The 17,274-nt window shown below is 29.7% G+C and overlaps 2 protein-coding genes across 2 annotated transcripts; one reads left to right on the forward strand and one right to left on the reverse strand.

Annotated features, from left to right (window-relative positions):
* Nucleotides 1–1,959: 1,959 nt before the first annotated feature.
* Nucleotides 1,960–13,764, reverse strand: LOC111418358 (Ubiquitination factor E4B). Its single transcript, XM_023050888.2, has 6 exons — nucleotides 13,601–13,764; nucleotides 13,162–13,533; nucleotides 8,219–9,732; nucleotides 7,889–8,164; nucleotides 2,556–3,712; nucleotides 1,960–2,500 (listed from the first exon to the last, which is right to left on the reverse strand). The coding sequence occupies exons 1-6, from the start codon at nucleotides 13,622–13,624 to the stop codon at nucleotides 2,427–2,429; spliced, it is 3,417 nt and encodes a 1,138-aa protein (XP_022906656.1). The 5' UTR covers nucleotides 13,625–13,764; the 3' UTR covers nucleotides 1,960–2,426.
* An 81-nt stretch (nucleotides 13,765–13,845) lies between these two features.
* LOC111418365 (uncharacterized) lies at nucleotides 13,846–14,783 on the forward strand. Its single transcript, XM_023050897.2, has 3 exons — nucleotides 13,846–14,339; nucleotides 14,387–14,546; nucleotides 14,600–14,783. The coding sequence occupies exons 1-3, from the start codon at nucleotides 13,932–13,934 to the stop codon at nucleotides 14,704–14,706; spliced, it is 675 nt and encodes a 224-aa protein (XP_022906665.2). The 5' UTR covers nucleotides 13,846–13,931; the 3' UTR covers nucleotides 14,707–14,783.
* The last annotated feature ends 2,491 nt before the right edge of the window (nucleotides 14,784–17,274 follow it).

Here is a 17,274-nt window from a genome sequence, read left to right on the forward strand (position 1 = left end):
TTACAGAGAACGCTTTTAATAAAAAAAAACTTACCGAACCTTAGAAGATAAAAGTTTCTTCTTAGTTTTCACACTTGACTTAAACTTAAATTTATGTTGTAACATTAAACCGATTTATAAGTTATTTATATTTAGTTATTAGGAGTGATTTTTAATGAATTTCCACGATTATAAAGGGACAACTTCGAATAACACGCTGTCAAATAAAATGAACTTAACATAAATTTCGTTCTTACCAACATCTTGCTTTTATTTTTTATTCATAGAGGGCACTTTTACTAAAAACTTACCGATGCTTAGACTTTAAAAGTTCTTTTTTGTAATTTTCACACCTTACTGAAACTTAAATTTATGTTGAAAACTTAATTCGACGTACCAGTAACCGATTTATAACGAATTTTAGTCCCCCACGGTGATTTTTACTGAAATATCCGCGATTATAAACGCACGATTTCGAGCAACACCTAAACTGTCAAAAACTAAAAAAATTGATGACTCTGAACATAGTTACAAATCTTTAGTAATAAAATCTTTATAAATCTAACTTTAAATAAATAGATTTCACTTTAAGCAATATCTTATTTTTATTTGTTTATTTATAGAGAACGCGACGCTTTTAATAAAAAAAAAACTTACCAATTCTCCTTAGAAGTTAAAAGTTCTTCTTGCAATTTTCACACTTTACTTAAACTTAGATTAATGTTTAGAGATTAAATCGACATACCATAAACCCATTTATAAATAATTTTAGTTATCAGGGACGATTTTTAATGGAATTTCCGCGATTATAAACACAATTTCGTATAACACGCTGTCAAATAAAATGAACTTAAAATAGATTTCGTTTTTACCAATATCTTGTTTATGTTTTTATTCATAGAGGGCGCTTTTAAGAAAAAATCTTACCGATGTTCAAGTTCTTTTTTGCAAGTTTTACACTTTACTGAAACTTAAATTTATGTTAAAAGCTTAATTCGACGTACCAGTAACCGATTTATAACGAATTTTAGTCCCCCACGGGGATTTTTACTGAAATATCCGCGATTATAAACGCACGATTTCGAACAACACCTAAACTGTCAAAAACTAAAAAAAATTGCTGACTGAACATAGGTACAAATCTTTAGTAATAAAATCTTTATAAATCTAACTTTAAATAAATAGATTTCACTTTAAGCAATATCTTATTTTTATTTGTTTATTTATAGAGAACGCGACGCTTTTAATAAAAAAAAACTTACCAATCCTCCTTAGAAGTTAAAAGTTCTTCCTGCAATTTTCACACTTTACTTAAACTTAGATTAATGTTTAGAGATTAAATCGACATACCATAAACCCATTTATAAATAATTTTAGTTATCAGGGGCGATTTTTAATGGAATTTCCGCCATTATAAACACAATTTCGTATAACACGCTGTCAAATAAAATGAACTTAAAATAGATTTCGTTTTTACCAATATCTTGTTTATGTTTTTATTCATAGAGGGCGCTTTTAAGAAAAAATCTTACCGATCTTCAAGTTCTTTTTTGCAAGTTTTACACTTTACTGAAACTTAAATTTATGTTAAAAGCTTAATTCGACGTGCCAGTAACCGATTTATAACGAATTTTAGTCCCCCACGGGGATTTTTACTGAAATATCCGCGATTATAAACACACGATTTCGAATAACACCTACGCTGTCAAATACTAAAAAAATTGATGACTCTGAATTTAGTTACAAATCTTTAGTAATAAATTTTTGATTTATTTATTAAATTAACTTTCAATAATTGATTTGTAATTAACATTTTGCCTAAAAATAAACTATGTTTCAGATTTATTTTAAAGTTATTAAGGAAAACAACAAAATAACCTCAAATGTCACAAAACGATTACCCTAACCTCACTCTATGAAGATTTTATGATTTTTTTTAGGAATTATAAGTAGATAAAGCAGTTATTAATTAAAAACCACTTCCTTCAATTTATTTATTATTCATTCTCACTCATAATTCATATAAAAAAATTTGTATTCCTATTTTTTATATAAATATATCCGCTATTAAAGTAAAAAATAAACCGTAAACAAAACGAAATGCAACAAAATAAAACGTATTTTTCCTTTTTTTTATAATTATGCGCGTTCTTTTACCACCTTTGTTTAAATCACTTTTCGTTTTAATTATCCATTTTAAGTTTGGTAAAAATTGGCAGTTGTTCAATGTTTTTATGTACAGGAGGGATCGTGAAAAAATATTAAATTAACAATAATTATAATTATAACTCATAAAAAATAATCGTACAAAATCAAAACTATTCTGAGAGATTAATCGAATGGAAATGCAGTTTGTTTTTTGATTTCTTCGGCGAGGCGAAGAAAAGAAAATCCACTGATTGGTTTTATTTTATTTTTTTTGTTGTTTTTTACCTGTTTATTTGATATTATTCAATTTTCCTTGATGAAGGCGGGCGATTTTCCAATTTCCATACATTTATTCTCTCTTTTAAATCATTAGCTAAAAAACATCAAATTTAGTTTAACTTGATTAACAAAAAATTAATTTTTTGTACCTGGTTTTAACATATCCTCTGTTAATGGTTGCCGATTAAAGGGATCTGTATTACTATTCAGTAAATGTCTCATAATTACCGGCCGATCCATAATTAACCCACTTGGTAATAAAACGGGATCATTCATAACCGTCATCATTAAAGGATCTTTAAACTCATCAGGAGCTTCTGACATCCAATCATCCGATACGCGGTTATCCAATAATATTAAATAAGCCCTCTCAGCTAACGATTTAAATTGCTCAACTTCTGTAGCTGATTTAATCGAAGATCTTTCCATTCTTAAAGCTGCATCAGTAAATAATTCCCTTCGAAATGATCTTTCATCTCCTGCTAAAGCTTCGGCGAATTTTTCACAATCCAAATGCAAATAAATGTCAACGATATGTCCCAACAACCATCTCGGTTCCCAGCCGTATTTTTCCGGGTTTCTAACCTTAAAATTTTTACATTTCGGTCCGCACAATTGTTGTAAATTAAAGTTTAACATCGAAGCCAATCGATCAACTAATTCCGGTCTTAAAAACGGCTCTTTAATTTCCATCGTTAAATAATGAAACATATCAACAGTTTCTCTTGCTAAAGTTAAATAAGATCTACATTGTCTTTCATCACCATTTAATTGTCTCATTCGCGATTGTTGCTGCTCAGAAGATAATTTTTTCCAATTATCCTCGTCTTTAATCATTTCTTGTACTTCATGGATGCGTTTTAAACTTTCTAACGACTCGTCTAATAAAAATGTTGTGTCGTTCATCAACATATTAACAAATTTTACGAATTGTTTGCCGGTTCGCGATTCGTTGATAATTGTTTGCCGGTGGATTGGAGATTTCCACATTCCTTTCATTATTAAGCTGATGTGATAACGGATCGAAAATTTGTCGTAAAATTCTGATGAGGATCCGGTTGTTTCAACGTCGGTGTAAAAACGCATCAAAGCGCTTGGTAAATTCGATTGGGACAGTGTGTGATTTAAAACTCTTGAGTAAAGAATTTCGGTTGATTTATTTACTGATAATGTTATCATGAAGATGACTTCGACGATTTTTGCTGTTAAATAAGGATTTTTTACACTTGATGAGGAACAGATGATCGTTAATAGGAACGTTATTAATGAATTGTCTGTGTTTTCTGAGACGACATTTGGAACGTATCTAAAAAAGAATTAAAAAAATTATGTAATAAATATAATTGATAGTAGAGATTGATAAGTAGAAGAGTTTGATTAGACATAATATTAATTGAATATGAATGATGATTGCTTGCAGAAGATTAGATATTGCTGGTAAAACATTAAGTACTGCTGTTACAGGACTAGATGTTGCTGATGGAAGAGGGGATACCACAAAAGATTGCTTAGCACTTGCAAAAGATTAGTTACTAATTGCAAAAACCCAGATGATGTTGGTAGAAGACTAGGTACTGCTGGCATAATATTAGATTCTGCTCATGAAAGACTATCTACTGCTGGATACTACTAGAAAAGCACTAGATATTGATGGCAAAAGACTTGACAGTGCTAAAATTGTATTCTACTGATAGAAGATTAGATACTACTAATACAAGACTAAATACTGCTGAAAGAAAACTAGATACTGTTGGTAGAAGGCTAAGTACTGGTGGTACAGGGCTAGATATTACTAATAGAAGAGTGAATACCGCAAAAGATTACTTACTATTTGCTGAAGACTAGATACAGCTACATAAAACCAAATACTTCTTGCAAAAAACTAGATTCTGCACGAAAAAGACTAGATATTGCTGACGGGAGATTAAATACAGATTAAAATCAGTATTTAGATAATAGAAGAGTAAATACTACAGGAAGAAGAATAGATACTACTGGGACAGTACTAAATACTTGTAATGGAAGACTAGATACTGGTGGAAAAACATTCTAGATAGTACTAGAAGAGGATTAGATATTGCTGACAAAAGACTTGACACTGCTGGAGTAGTATTTTGCTGATACAAGACTAGATACTACTAATAGAAGATTAAATACTGCTAATGGAAAACTAGCTACTACTGGAAAAAGACCAGATACTACTAGAAGAGCACTTGATATTGCTGGCGAAAGACTTAACATTGCTAGAATACTATTCTGCTGGAAGAGGACTAGCACCATTGTTTTCAGAAGATTTGATACTGTTAAAAGAAGACAAGGTACTGCTGGCAGATGTCTAGACACTATTGAAAGAGACCTAAACACCGCTTGCAAAAAATTAAATACTGGTAATCTTATCTTCCATAGCGCTACATAAAAGACAGAATCCAAAATAATCAGGATAACACTGCTTTACCATTTGCACATAACAATTAGAAAATTAATAATAAATTAATTAAAACTTGAAAAGAAATCGTTTGTGTCAAAAAATCGAAATGATAGGAAGGGCTACCAACCTCAATTTTGTCGAATCTAAAAATAACTATTTTTTAGGGAAATATTATTGATGAAATTGCTTATTTAATATTTAAATTGTTATTAAACTAAAAAATTAAAGTAATGATTACGTTAATAACACCAAAAATCTTGATAATTTGTTTTAATCTTAACCCAAGATTTATTAAAGTAAAGATTATTTTAGAAAAGAATTTCAAGTCGATAAAAACTATTTACTTACCGAGTTGCAACTAAAAAGGATCGATTCGTGAAGAATAAACATAATAAAACACTTAACAATTAGATAATTAATAATAAATTAATGAAGAAACCGTTTCTGTCAAAAAATCGAAATGATAGGAAGGGCTACCAACCTCAATTTTATCGAATCTAAAAATAACTATTTTTTAGGGAAACATTATTAATGAAATTGCTTATTTAATATTTAAATTGTTATTAAACTAAAAAATTAAAGTAATAATTACGTTAATAACACCAAAAATCTTGATAATTTGTTTTAATCTCAACCCAAGATTTATTAAAGTAAAGATTATTTTAGAAAAGAATTTCAAGTCGACAAAAACTATTTACTTACTGAGTTGCAACTAAAAAGGATCGATTCGTGAAGAATAAACATAATAAAACACGTAACAATTAGATAATTAATAATAAATTAATGAAGAAATCGTTTCTGTCAAAAAATCGAAATGATAGGAAGGGCTACCAACCTCAATTTTATCGAATCTAAAAATAACTATTTTTTAGGGAAATATTGTTAATGAAATTGCTTATTTAATATTTAAATTGTTATTAAACTAAAAAATTAAAGTAATAATTACGTTAATAACACCAAAAATCTTGATAACTTGTTTTAATCTCAACCCAAGATTAATTAAAGTAAAAATTATTTTAGAAAAGAATTTCAAGTCGACAAAAACTATTTACTTACTGAGTTGCAACTAAAAAGGATCGATTCGTGAAAAATAAACATAATAAAACACTTAACAATTAGATAATTAATAATAAATTAATGAAGAAATCGTTTCTGTCAAAAAATCGAAATGATAGGAAGGGCTACCAACCTCAATTTTGTCGAATCTAAAAATAACTATTTTTTAGGGAAATATTATTAATGAAATTGCTTATTTAATATTTAAATTGTTATTAAACTAAAAAATTAAAGTAATAATTACGTTAATAACACCAAAAATCTTGATAATTTGTTTTAATCTTAACCCAAGATTAATTAAAGTAAAGATTATTTTAGAAAAGAATTTCAAGTCGATAAAAACTATTTACTTACTGAGTTGCAACTAAAAAGGATCGATTCGTGAAGAATAAACATAATAAAACACTTAACAAATAGATAATTAATAATAAATTAATGAAGAAATCGTTTGTGTCAAAAAATCGAAATGATAGGAAGGGCTACCAACCTCAATTTTATCAAATCTAAAAATAACTATTTTTTAGGGAAATATTATTAATGAAATTGCTTATTTAATATTTAAATTGTTATTAAACTAAAAAATTAAAGTAATAATTACGTTAATAACACCAAAAATCTTGATAATTTGTTTTAATCTCAACCCAAGATTAATTAAAGAAAAGATTATTTTAGAAAAGAATTTCAAGTCAATAAAAACTATTTATTTACTGAGTTGCAACTAAAAAGGATCGATTCGTGAAGAATAAACATAATAAAACACTTAACAATTAGATAATTAATAATAAATTAATGAAGAAACCGTTTCTGTCAAAAAATCGAAATGATAGGAAGGGCTACCAACCTCAATTTTGTCGAATCTAAAAATAACTATTTTTTAGGGAAATATTAATGAAATTGATTATTTAATATTTAAATTGTTATTAAACTAAAAAATTGAAGTAATAATTACGTTAATAAAACCAAAAATATTGGTAATTTGTTTTAATCTCAACCCAAGATTAATTAAAGGGAAGGTTATTTTAGAAAAGAATTTCAAATCGATAAAAATTATTTACTTACTGAGTTGCAACTAAAAAGAATCGATTTATGAAGAATAAACAATATAAAACACTTAACAATTAGAAAATTAATAATAAATTAATTAAAACTTGACAAGAAACCTCTTCTGTCAAAAAATCGAAATGATAGGAAGGGCTACCAACCTCAATTTTGTCAAATTTAAAAATAACTAATTTTAAATGTCAATTTTATGAAACGTCATGTTTTTTTTTACGAAAATTAATTAATTTATGCTTAAATCATAAGTAAAAAAGAAAGTTTTTTTTAATGTCAAATCTTTAGAAAGTCCTAAAACATTAATTAAATAGACGTTTTTTGAAATTTTGACGTTTCAAATAATTATTCAAGTCTATCAAGTTAATTATTATTATTAACTCTGTGAAAAATGACTACCCTTTCGTTTTAAAAAACTCATTAATAAAGTATATATTCTAAGGTAGTCGTGAACAAATTTATTTTTTTAAATAAATTTTTGAATAAAGTTTAAACGTCAATTGTGACACATTCAATGTCACCAACTTCACAGCAATTTGTCAAATTTAAATGTCAATTTTATGAAACGTCATGTTTTTTATGAAAATTAATTAATTTATGTTTAAATCATACGAAAAAAGGAAAACTTTGAACATTCTTAAACTACTCAAGATGTGATTAAAATACACACAAAGCAATGCGGAATAAGTACTTGAAGGCAGCTACTTCAACCAATAGATCTGAAGATTTAGACCCCTTTAGAAGATTTTAGACGAGTTTATAGTGCTTATTGTTTTCAATATGCCTATTAACTAGATATAAAAGGAACGCAATATCTCAATTTCTTACTTAATAGAGAGGTGGAATCAACTAAAATGGACATAACTTGTAAAAATCAAAATATAAATACGAAAATTATGGCTTCTATATACAATAATGATTAAAAATTAATAATTAAGAACTTACTGTAATGCAAAAAGAAGAAACTCTGCGATATCTTCCACATACCATTCCGGCAACGCAGAAAATAACGCGGGTGTCTCATTAATAGGAAGTTCCACACCTGACCCTGTAGTTATCCCATTTAAAAGATAGTCGCTAATACTCGAATAAACGATAACTCTCGTCTTTTCCGGCCCCGTTAGCGCAGCCAAAAGATACTCAGAGACACTCGTATAAAAAATAAGCGACCTCCTAATCAAGTTTTTATCTAATAAGGCCGTTTCAGCGCACGATTTCGACCTAAAACAATCAAAAATAAATAAATCGATTTAATATTAATTAATTTTCCTTTACCTATTTAATTTTTTTAATTGATGTCTCCATTTCCTTACTAATCCGCGATTTCTTTGCGCCATTGGTGTACTTTTCCATTGTTGTTCGGCCGCAACGGTTTCGTCTAATAATTTTTGGAGTTCCCGTATGATTCTTAATCGCCTCTGATGTTTCATAACAGCCGGAAGTAACGCGAAATGATGACAGTGTAGCGTTAAAAACCAACATTGCGTTGAGAATTTCGGATCGGCGAATTGGTGGTTTTGTTTTACGAGGGTTTCTATCCAATCGTCGGTTTGTTGGGTGGTAAAACATAGTTTTGTGGAAGTTTTGATATCGATTAAAGTCTTGGGGTGGAACGGATAATATGAATCGACGTTGTTTAATTTGATTTTAACCGAAAGTAGTTGCAAAACGCTTAATAAATTTAACATAAATCCGTCTCCAGAGATTATATTTTCTTCGATTTGTATTTGTGAGCGTTTTTCGTTGTTTTTTATTAAAGTTGAGATGTATTTTATGGTGGGATCTCGCGTTAATGGGTTCGCTAATGTATTATGTAGGATTTTATGAAGTGTTTGTCGAATCGTTTCAAGTTCTAATTGTAACGTTTGATTTAATGATTTATCGTTGGTTGATGAAAATAATTTTTCGGGAACTTTGGGTTCATCCTCAGCGAAAATCGACAAATTCAAAAAAGGCCCAAAAAACGACGTTCGAGTTAACTCCTTCCCAAGTGATTTCGTACAAATTTCCGGTAAAAAATTTAACTTTAAAATCAAATTGCAAATCGGGCGGTGACCACAACGGATGTCGATTAATTCGTTTAAAGCTTGCAAAGGTTTCCGATGTTCGTTCCCTACGATACTCACCGATTGCATCGTTTCGAATAACTTTATCAAAACCGGGGTAAAAATCGTTTCGAAATCGTCCAAGTTACGCTGATTGTTGATTATTAATTCGCTCAAAAAACCGCGTGGTAAATTTTGATTCAAAATCATCTCGAATAAAGCGTTTTTTTGTTCCGATTCAATTGAAACGATTCCGTTTCTAAAAACCAACGATGTAAAATGAATAATTTGTTTTCTTAATTCCGATAACACCTCAGAAAACAAACCGAAACTAGATCTTTTCGGGTTATTCCTCTCTTCTATACCGACTCTGTTATAACATTCGGTTAAATACTTTAATGTACGATCACCGTACGACGACTTTTTCGTTTCGGTTTTATCTAAATCTAAATTTTCCGTTAATAACTCATTATTGTTCATCGGTGTACAATCACTAAAGAGTTCTTCGTTCTCGATAAATTCAAATAACACTTCCGTGAGCGAGCGCGAAATTAAATCTTCGTAATTACCGTTAATTTCGATAGTTTTTAAAACGAAAAACTTATTCGTATTCGTCGTATCATTGAATGACACGAGCAACACGCGGGATATTGTTGATTGTAATTGATCGTCTGTAGTTTCTGTCGCTTCCGTTGATGAATTGCGATTTCGATTTAACTCTTTTCTTGAATCGGAATCATCTACCTAACAAAAAAGAAAGGTATTTCAATAATCATTTAACTTTAAACGTCAATGTGACACAAATTCAATGTTACCAACTGTAACCAACTTCACACCAATTTGTCAAAATTATATGTCAATTTTATGAAACGTCATGGTTTTTTTACGAAATTAATTTATGTTTAAATTATACGAAAAAAGGAATTTTTTTACGTTCTTTTAATGCTAAACCTTTAAAAACTCCTAAAAAATTAAATTAAATTGACATTTTTTGAAATTTTCACGTTCCAAATGATTATTAGTCTGTCAAATTGATTACCCATGTTTATAAGGTATATATAGTTCGTTTTTTTTCTATAATACTTGTCAATTTAAATTATTTAGGGTTTCTGTTGGTATTATCTGATTTCCTGATTTTTGTAACATTTTCAGTAAGTAAATAGTTGAGGTTAAAATACTAATAAATTTTTAGATAAATACGATTTTAACGAAGTACATATTTGTTGTAAAAACATGCTACAAAGTAATTAATAGAATAAAATACCATTTCTAGGTAAATAAATGGCAAATAAACACCCCACAACACGTTTTATTCACCTTTTCTTTTTGAATAACGAAAGCTCAAACGTCAATGTGACATATTTACTTCAAAACATGATAAAACAAAACTCCCTGTTAATTTTGCCAACTTTACAACAATTTGACAGGTATTAAAGAAAAAAAATGAACTGAAAAAGGATTTTTTTTACGTTCTTTTAATGCTAACCTTTAAAAACTCATAAAAAATTAAATTAAATTGACATTTTTTGAAATTTTCACGTTCCAAATAATTATTAGTCTGTCAAATTGATTACCCATGTTTATAAGGTATATATAGTTCGTTTTTTTTCTATAATACTTGTCAATGTAAATTATTTAGGGTTTCTGTTGGTATTATCTGGGACCCTTATAAAATTTATGTTGTTTTCCTGATTTTTAGTAACATTTTCAGTAACTAAATAGTTGAGGTTAAAATACTAATAAATTTTTAGATAAATACGATTTTAACGAAGTACATATTTGTTGTAAAAACATGCTACAAAGTAATTAATAGAATAAAATACCATTTCTAGGTAAATAAATGGCAAATAAACACCCCACAACACGTTTTATTCACCTTTTCTTTTTGAATAACGAAAGCTCAAACGTCAATGTGACATATTTACTTCAAAACATGATAAAACAAAACTCCCTGTTAATTTTGCCAACTTTACAACAATTTGACAGGTATTATAGAAAAAAAATGAACTGAAAAAGGATTTTTTTTACGTTCTTTTAATGCTAAACCTTTAAAAACTCCTAAAAAATTAAATTAAATTGACATTTTTTGAAATTTTCACGTTCCAAATAATTATTAGTCTGTCAAATTGATTACCCATGTTTATAAGGTATATATAGTTCGTTTTTTTTTCTATAATACTTGTCAATGTAAATTATTTAGGGTTTCTGTTGGTATTATCTAGGACCCTTATAAAATTTATGTTGTTTTCCTGATTTTTAGTAACATTTTCAGTAACAAAATAGTTGAGGTTAAAATACTAATAAATTTTTAGATAAATACGATTTTAACGAAGTACATATTTGTTGTAAAAACATGCTACAAAGTAATTAATAGAATAAAATACCTTTTCTAGGTAAATAAATGGCAAATAAACACCCCACAACACTTTTTATTCACCTTTTCTTTTTGAATAACGAAAGCTCAAACGTCAATGTGACATATTTACTTCAAAACATGATAAAACAAAACTCCCTGTTAATTTTACCAACTTTACAACAATTTGACAGGTATTATAGAAAAAAAATGAACTGAAAAAGGAATTTTTTACGTTCTTTTAATGCTAAACCTTTAAAAACTCCTAAAAAATTAAATTAAATTGACATTTTTTGAAATTTTCACGTTCCAAATAATTATTAGTCTGTCAAATTGATTACCCATGTTTATAAGGTATATATAGTTCGTTTTTTTTCTATAATACTTGTCAATGTAAATTATTTAGGGTTTCTGTTGGTATTATCTAGGACCCTTATAAAATTTATGTTGTTTCCCTGATTTTTGTAACATTTTCAGTAACTAAATAGTTGAGGTTAAAATACTAATAAATTTTTAGATAAATACGATTTTAACGAAGTACATATTTGTTGTAAAAACATGCTACAAAGTAATTAATAGAATAAAATACTTTTTCTAGGTAAATAAATGGCAAATAAACACCCCACAACACTTTTTATTCACCTTTTCTTTTTGAATAACGAAAGCTCAAACGTCAATGTGACATATTTACTTCAAAACATGATAAAACAAAACTCCCTGTTAATTTTGCCAACTTTACAACAATTTGACAGGTATTATAGAAAAAAAATGAACTGAAAAAGGAATTTTTTTATGTTCTTTTAATGCTAAACCTTTAAAAACTCCTAAAAAATTAAATTAAATTGACATTTTTTGAAATTTTCACGTTCCAAATAATTATTAGTCTGTCAAATTGATTACCCATGTTTATAAGGTATATATAGTTCGTTTTTTTTTTCTATAATACTTGTCAATGTAAATTATTTAGGGTTTCTGTTGGTATTATCTAGGACCCTTATAAAATTTATGTTGTTTTCCTGATTTTTAGTAACATTTTCAGTAACTAAATAGTTGAGGTTAAAATACTAATAAATTTTTAGATAAATACGATTTTAACGAAGTACATATTTGTTCTAAAAACATGCTACAAAGTAATTAATAGAATAAAATACTTTTTCTAGGTAAATAAATGGCAAATAAACACGCCACAACACTTTTTATTCACCTTTTCTTTTTGAATAACGAAAGCTCAAACGTCAATGTGACATATTTACTTCAAAACATGATAAAACAAAACTCCCTGTTAATTTTGCCAACTTTACAACAATTTGACAGGTATTATAGAAAAAATATGAACTATACTTGTCAATGTAAATTTTTTAGGGTTTCTGTTGTTGATCTACCACTACACCTGATCAACAGTTCAGATCTGGAGTTTTATTTGATAAAGCCAAGACCACTTGAGGCTGAAACAATGCAATAACTGTGGCAATATGATGACCAGTTTGAGATAGAATGTTGGAGAAAGCTATTTTTGTTTACAAATGTCAATCATCACTGAAGGAAAGTTAGGAAGTCAGTTTTCTTTTGAAATGTCAATAATCCAGGAAAAAGAATGTTAGGTTAGGTTAGTTTTGTTTTGAAACCCCAATTATAGTGTGAAGGAATGCGATTTTTCGGTATATTCTACACTTTTCCACACTTTCTTTTTATTTTTAACGTATTTTGGAGTAATTTCGCATTGATTAAAAACAAAACCATCAATTTTTAAGGCACATAATGACTCTTGAAGGTTTCCAAAACAAATTTTAATACATTTTAAATCAAATAATCATTCTTACCTCCATATTTTCAATCCCTGAATCAAAATCGGTGTTCAAAACGGTTTTATCACCACATCCCCCAACCTCATCAACCTCCATATGTGTAGAACTCGTGTCGGAATCGCTTCGTTGAGGGGGTGGAGGCCTGGAGCGTTGTTTTGAACCCGACGGTGCATTAATATCGATGGGTTTACTTGGAACTTGAAATATGTGTTCTTCAGAAGACTCCTTAGACCCCTCAGGACCATCAGTTGGGGATCGAACGATTTCCGAATCAATGCTATCGGTTCGAATACCAGGGCTTTGTGAAAGTGGGGTTATCGGGGGCGATACAGACCCCGATGGCGACGGGGTAAAACCTCCAAGTCGTGCTAAACGCCTCCGACGTATCTAAATAAATTTATGAATTTGAAAATTTTGATCTTAACCTCAAAATGGTGTTCGAACTCAAACTCACCTCTTCTTGTGTTAATTCGCTCATATTCTCGTCGTGATTCGATCCGGTGACTGTTTAAATTCTATCTGCGGACAAAGACGTGAACACGAAGGCGAAAATTTGAGGTGAAAACGCACAAAACAACAATGAACGTCACGAAAGTCAGTCACCTTACAGCTGATGGTATAAACTGACGTTTAGACGGTGATCCGCCATTAATGTAACGATTGATAAAAAACAATGCGTCACAGTCTAAGTACAACTGAAATCAATGTCGAATCGTTCTAAAATTAAAAACCGCTTTCAAAACGCACTTATTCTAACAAATCTTTTCTTTGTTTAATACGTATTTATGCGTTTAAAAAGTAATAATGACAAAGTAAAATTTAAAAAAAAAAATGGGTTGGTACCATGTAAAAAAAGAGGAACGATTTTTTTTGACAAATGTCAAAAAGAAATAAGTCAAAATTTAAAATTGTTTATTAGCAAATTCGCGAAAAAAGCCACGAAAATGAGCACCGCGAGTACCGCAGTTGTTAAAAAACCATCCGTTGAGGATCATTTAAGTTCGAAATGTATAGATGCGAAAGCACGGTCGACGAATTTTATCGCAATTTGTCTTTGGGGTATAGCCGCTATCGTTTCGGCCGCTAACACAGAAGTGAGCCCTAATGCTACGGGAATTTCCGTCTCTATAAAAGCCCAAGATGTCCTTTTAATGTTATCGATGACTTATCTACTTGGAAAAGGACTAAGAGATGTATTATTTATTTAATTTGGCTTCATAAATAAAAATTTTTTTTTTAGGGTAATCATATCTTGGTTTTACCATGGATCGTTGCTTCAATTTGGAATATGTACCACGTTCATTACGGAAGTTTATTGAGAATGGGAACCGTTTTAAAACAAACCCGAACAATATCTAAACTACCTTGGATTGCGCTTACTATTGATTTACTAGGATTAGGTATAAATCAGTTTGATTTGACTCCTTCAAAATAACAATTATTTTTTTTTAAGTGGTACGATTGCTTTTAACGTGTCGCGTGGCACATGTTGCGATTACTCAATGGTGTAACAAACAACTTGAAAATCATCTTAGAAAAATACCGAAACGAAAACCATGATTTAATACAACAGATTTGGTTAAAGACTGAAACACTTTTTTAAGATCTCGAGAAATAAATGAAAATTGTTTCGATTACTTTGTAGTTTGAATTATTTACAAATATATAACAAAGAATATAAAAAACAACCTCTAGAGCTATTAAAAAATGTCATTTTTTTCAATGTCATTCAAAACGGAAGATGGCGGAGTGTTACCACCATGAAGTTCGCGCTAATATGCTACTTTAAAGGTGCTCTTAATTTCATAATAACTCGAAAACATTAATTTCGTAGATATTTACCGAATATTATTGATAAAGCATGGAATTTATTTTCACTCATGTGAGCATCAAGTTTGAGCCACAAAAAACTGACGTGTGACGTGTTTCTAACTTCATGTTAAAAAGGGTTTTTTATGGTTGGCAATAAATAATTTGACGTTTACTAAAAAAAAATGAGTCAATAAATACAAATAAAAACAAAACGTTGCGTTAAAATGACAGATAATAAATTAATATGACGTTTACAAAGTAAAGTTTGGTTTTATCTTTGTGCATAATCACGTGGGAAATTAAAAATCCTTTAATTTGAGTCCAAACACGATCCAATTATCTTAAAAAACACCCGAGATATCCCACATTTAATTTTGACATAACTTCAAAAAAGTGACAACCGGAAGTTGGTGGTGTTTATTGTTTTTTAAGATAACTCGACCGAGTTTGGGCTCATTTTAAAGGGAATTTAATGTAGATTACGAATACGGTGTTGGTTTAATTAAATTCTGTCAAAATAAAGACAAAATGGCGGATAATTCAATGAAAAATGATACGATGTAAACGAAATTAAGTTCACGGGGGACTTTTAAGTAAAAATATAGAATTTCGCTATTATTTTATTAAAATTATTAATCAAGATGGCGAAAAATATCAAATAATATTAATTTGACGTTTATAAAGTAAGGTTAGGTTCTTTTTTATTCATAATCGGGTGGGGAATTAAAAATTCTTTAAATCGAGTCCAAACTAGTCCCGATTATCTCAAAAAATATCCGAGATATCCAACATTTAATACCGGTGTGAAGACAGCAGTAAAAATATCCGATGATACCCGAACGCCCATAGACGTCCGTAATACCAGACACACGGGGGCTCAATTTTTTCGAACAAAAAAATATTACATTATCAACTTAAGAAGTTAATTACAGTATATTAAAAGTAATTAATAGATTTATCACTAATATCAAGGTATAATTAGCAATTTTAATTAAAATAACTGGCTCCACCTCCCTTAATGGTTCGAAGATCCGCACCAAACTTTATATACGCCTTCTAAACATGATAAGAAATATATTTATCGAAAGAAATTCCACTTGTAAAGGGTCCGCGGGGGTGAACTACCCCGCAGTAGATTATAATTTGCTCTACCGCCCTTATTCGGTCAAAGATCCGAACCAAACTTTACACAAGTGATCTAGACTACGTTAGAATCAAATATCCATTAACAATTTCCACTTGCATAGGGACCGCGGGGGTGAACTACCCACCAGTAGATTTTAATTACCCCTACCGCCCTTATTCGGGAGAAGATCCGAACCAAACTTTACACAAGTGATCTAGACTACATTAGAATCAAATATCCGTTAACAATTTCCACTTGCATAGGGACCGCGGGGGTGAACTACCCACCAGTAGATTTTAATTACCCCTACCGCCCATATTTACCATTTTAGATAAACTTGTTTTCTAATCAGATGCTTTTTGCACATAAATTCATAGCACTCATCACATTTTTTTGTTGTATAATTATTTTTAGCCCTACCAAATAATTGGCATCGTTCTCTGATTTTTCTTGAATGTGGATCTGTTTGCTGCGGTGTCGATGGAGTGTCTATATCTGTTGGTTCTTGGAGCTTTCCCTTTTGGGTTTTAACTACCATGTTGGTTCAGGGTAGTTATTTGGCTTCTTTCAATCAAAAATCCGTTCATCTTCAATGCCAAATTTTTTAGAAAATCTTTTCTAAATTGCGGCTTTGCTTTTGTTTGTCGCTGAAACTGTACAAAATGTGGGCATTTATTCTTGCCATATTTATTGTTGAAAAAAGAGGATTCAAATTCGAATTTATTTAGTATAAATGTTAACAATATTTATATAAATACGTCAGCAGTCTTAACTTTAGTACTTAACAAAAAAATCATCGAACATCCCGTTGTTTACAGAACAAAAACATTAACATTAACCACCAAAGTCACGCAAGTGTATGGTGTCGCACAAATAGTCAGAGTACGAATAGTAGGCCTTCCGAATGAAAAAAGTTTTAATTTTATTCTTGAACAGTTCAGGAGGCAACCGAGCAATGTCGTTCGGTATTTTGTTATAGAATTTTACTCAAAGAAATTTAAAATGGCACTGACTTCGACCTAGTCTACAAAAGGTCGGTCTCAGTTGGGTACCATTTCTAGTCCGATATTTATGTAAAGTGTCATGACTAATAAAGTCGTCGAGATTTCGCCTTACAAATATTACACATTCCAAAATGTACAGGGTGGTTCAAATTCGATGTCCGAATAGCCTAACTCGGAAACTATAAG

This window comes from Onthophagus taurus, chromosome 5, assembly GCF_036711975.1.
Source record: "Onthophagus taurus isolate NC chromosome 5, IU_Otau_3.0, whole genome shotgun sequence".
In the NCBI taxonomy this organism is placed as follows: domain Eukaryota; kingdom Metazoa; phylum Arthropoda; class Insecta; order Coleoptera; family Scarabaeidae; genus Onthophagus; species Onthophagus taurus.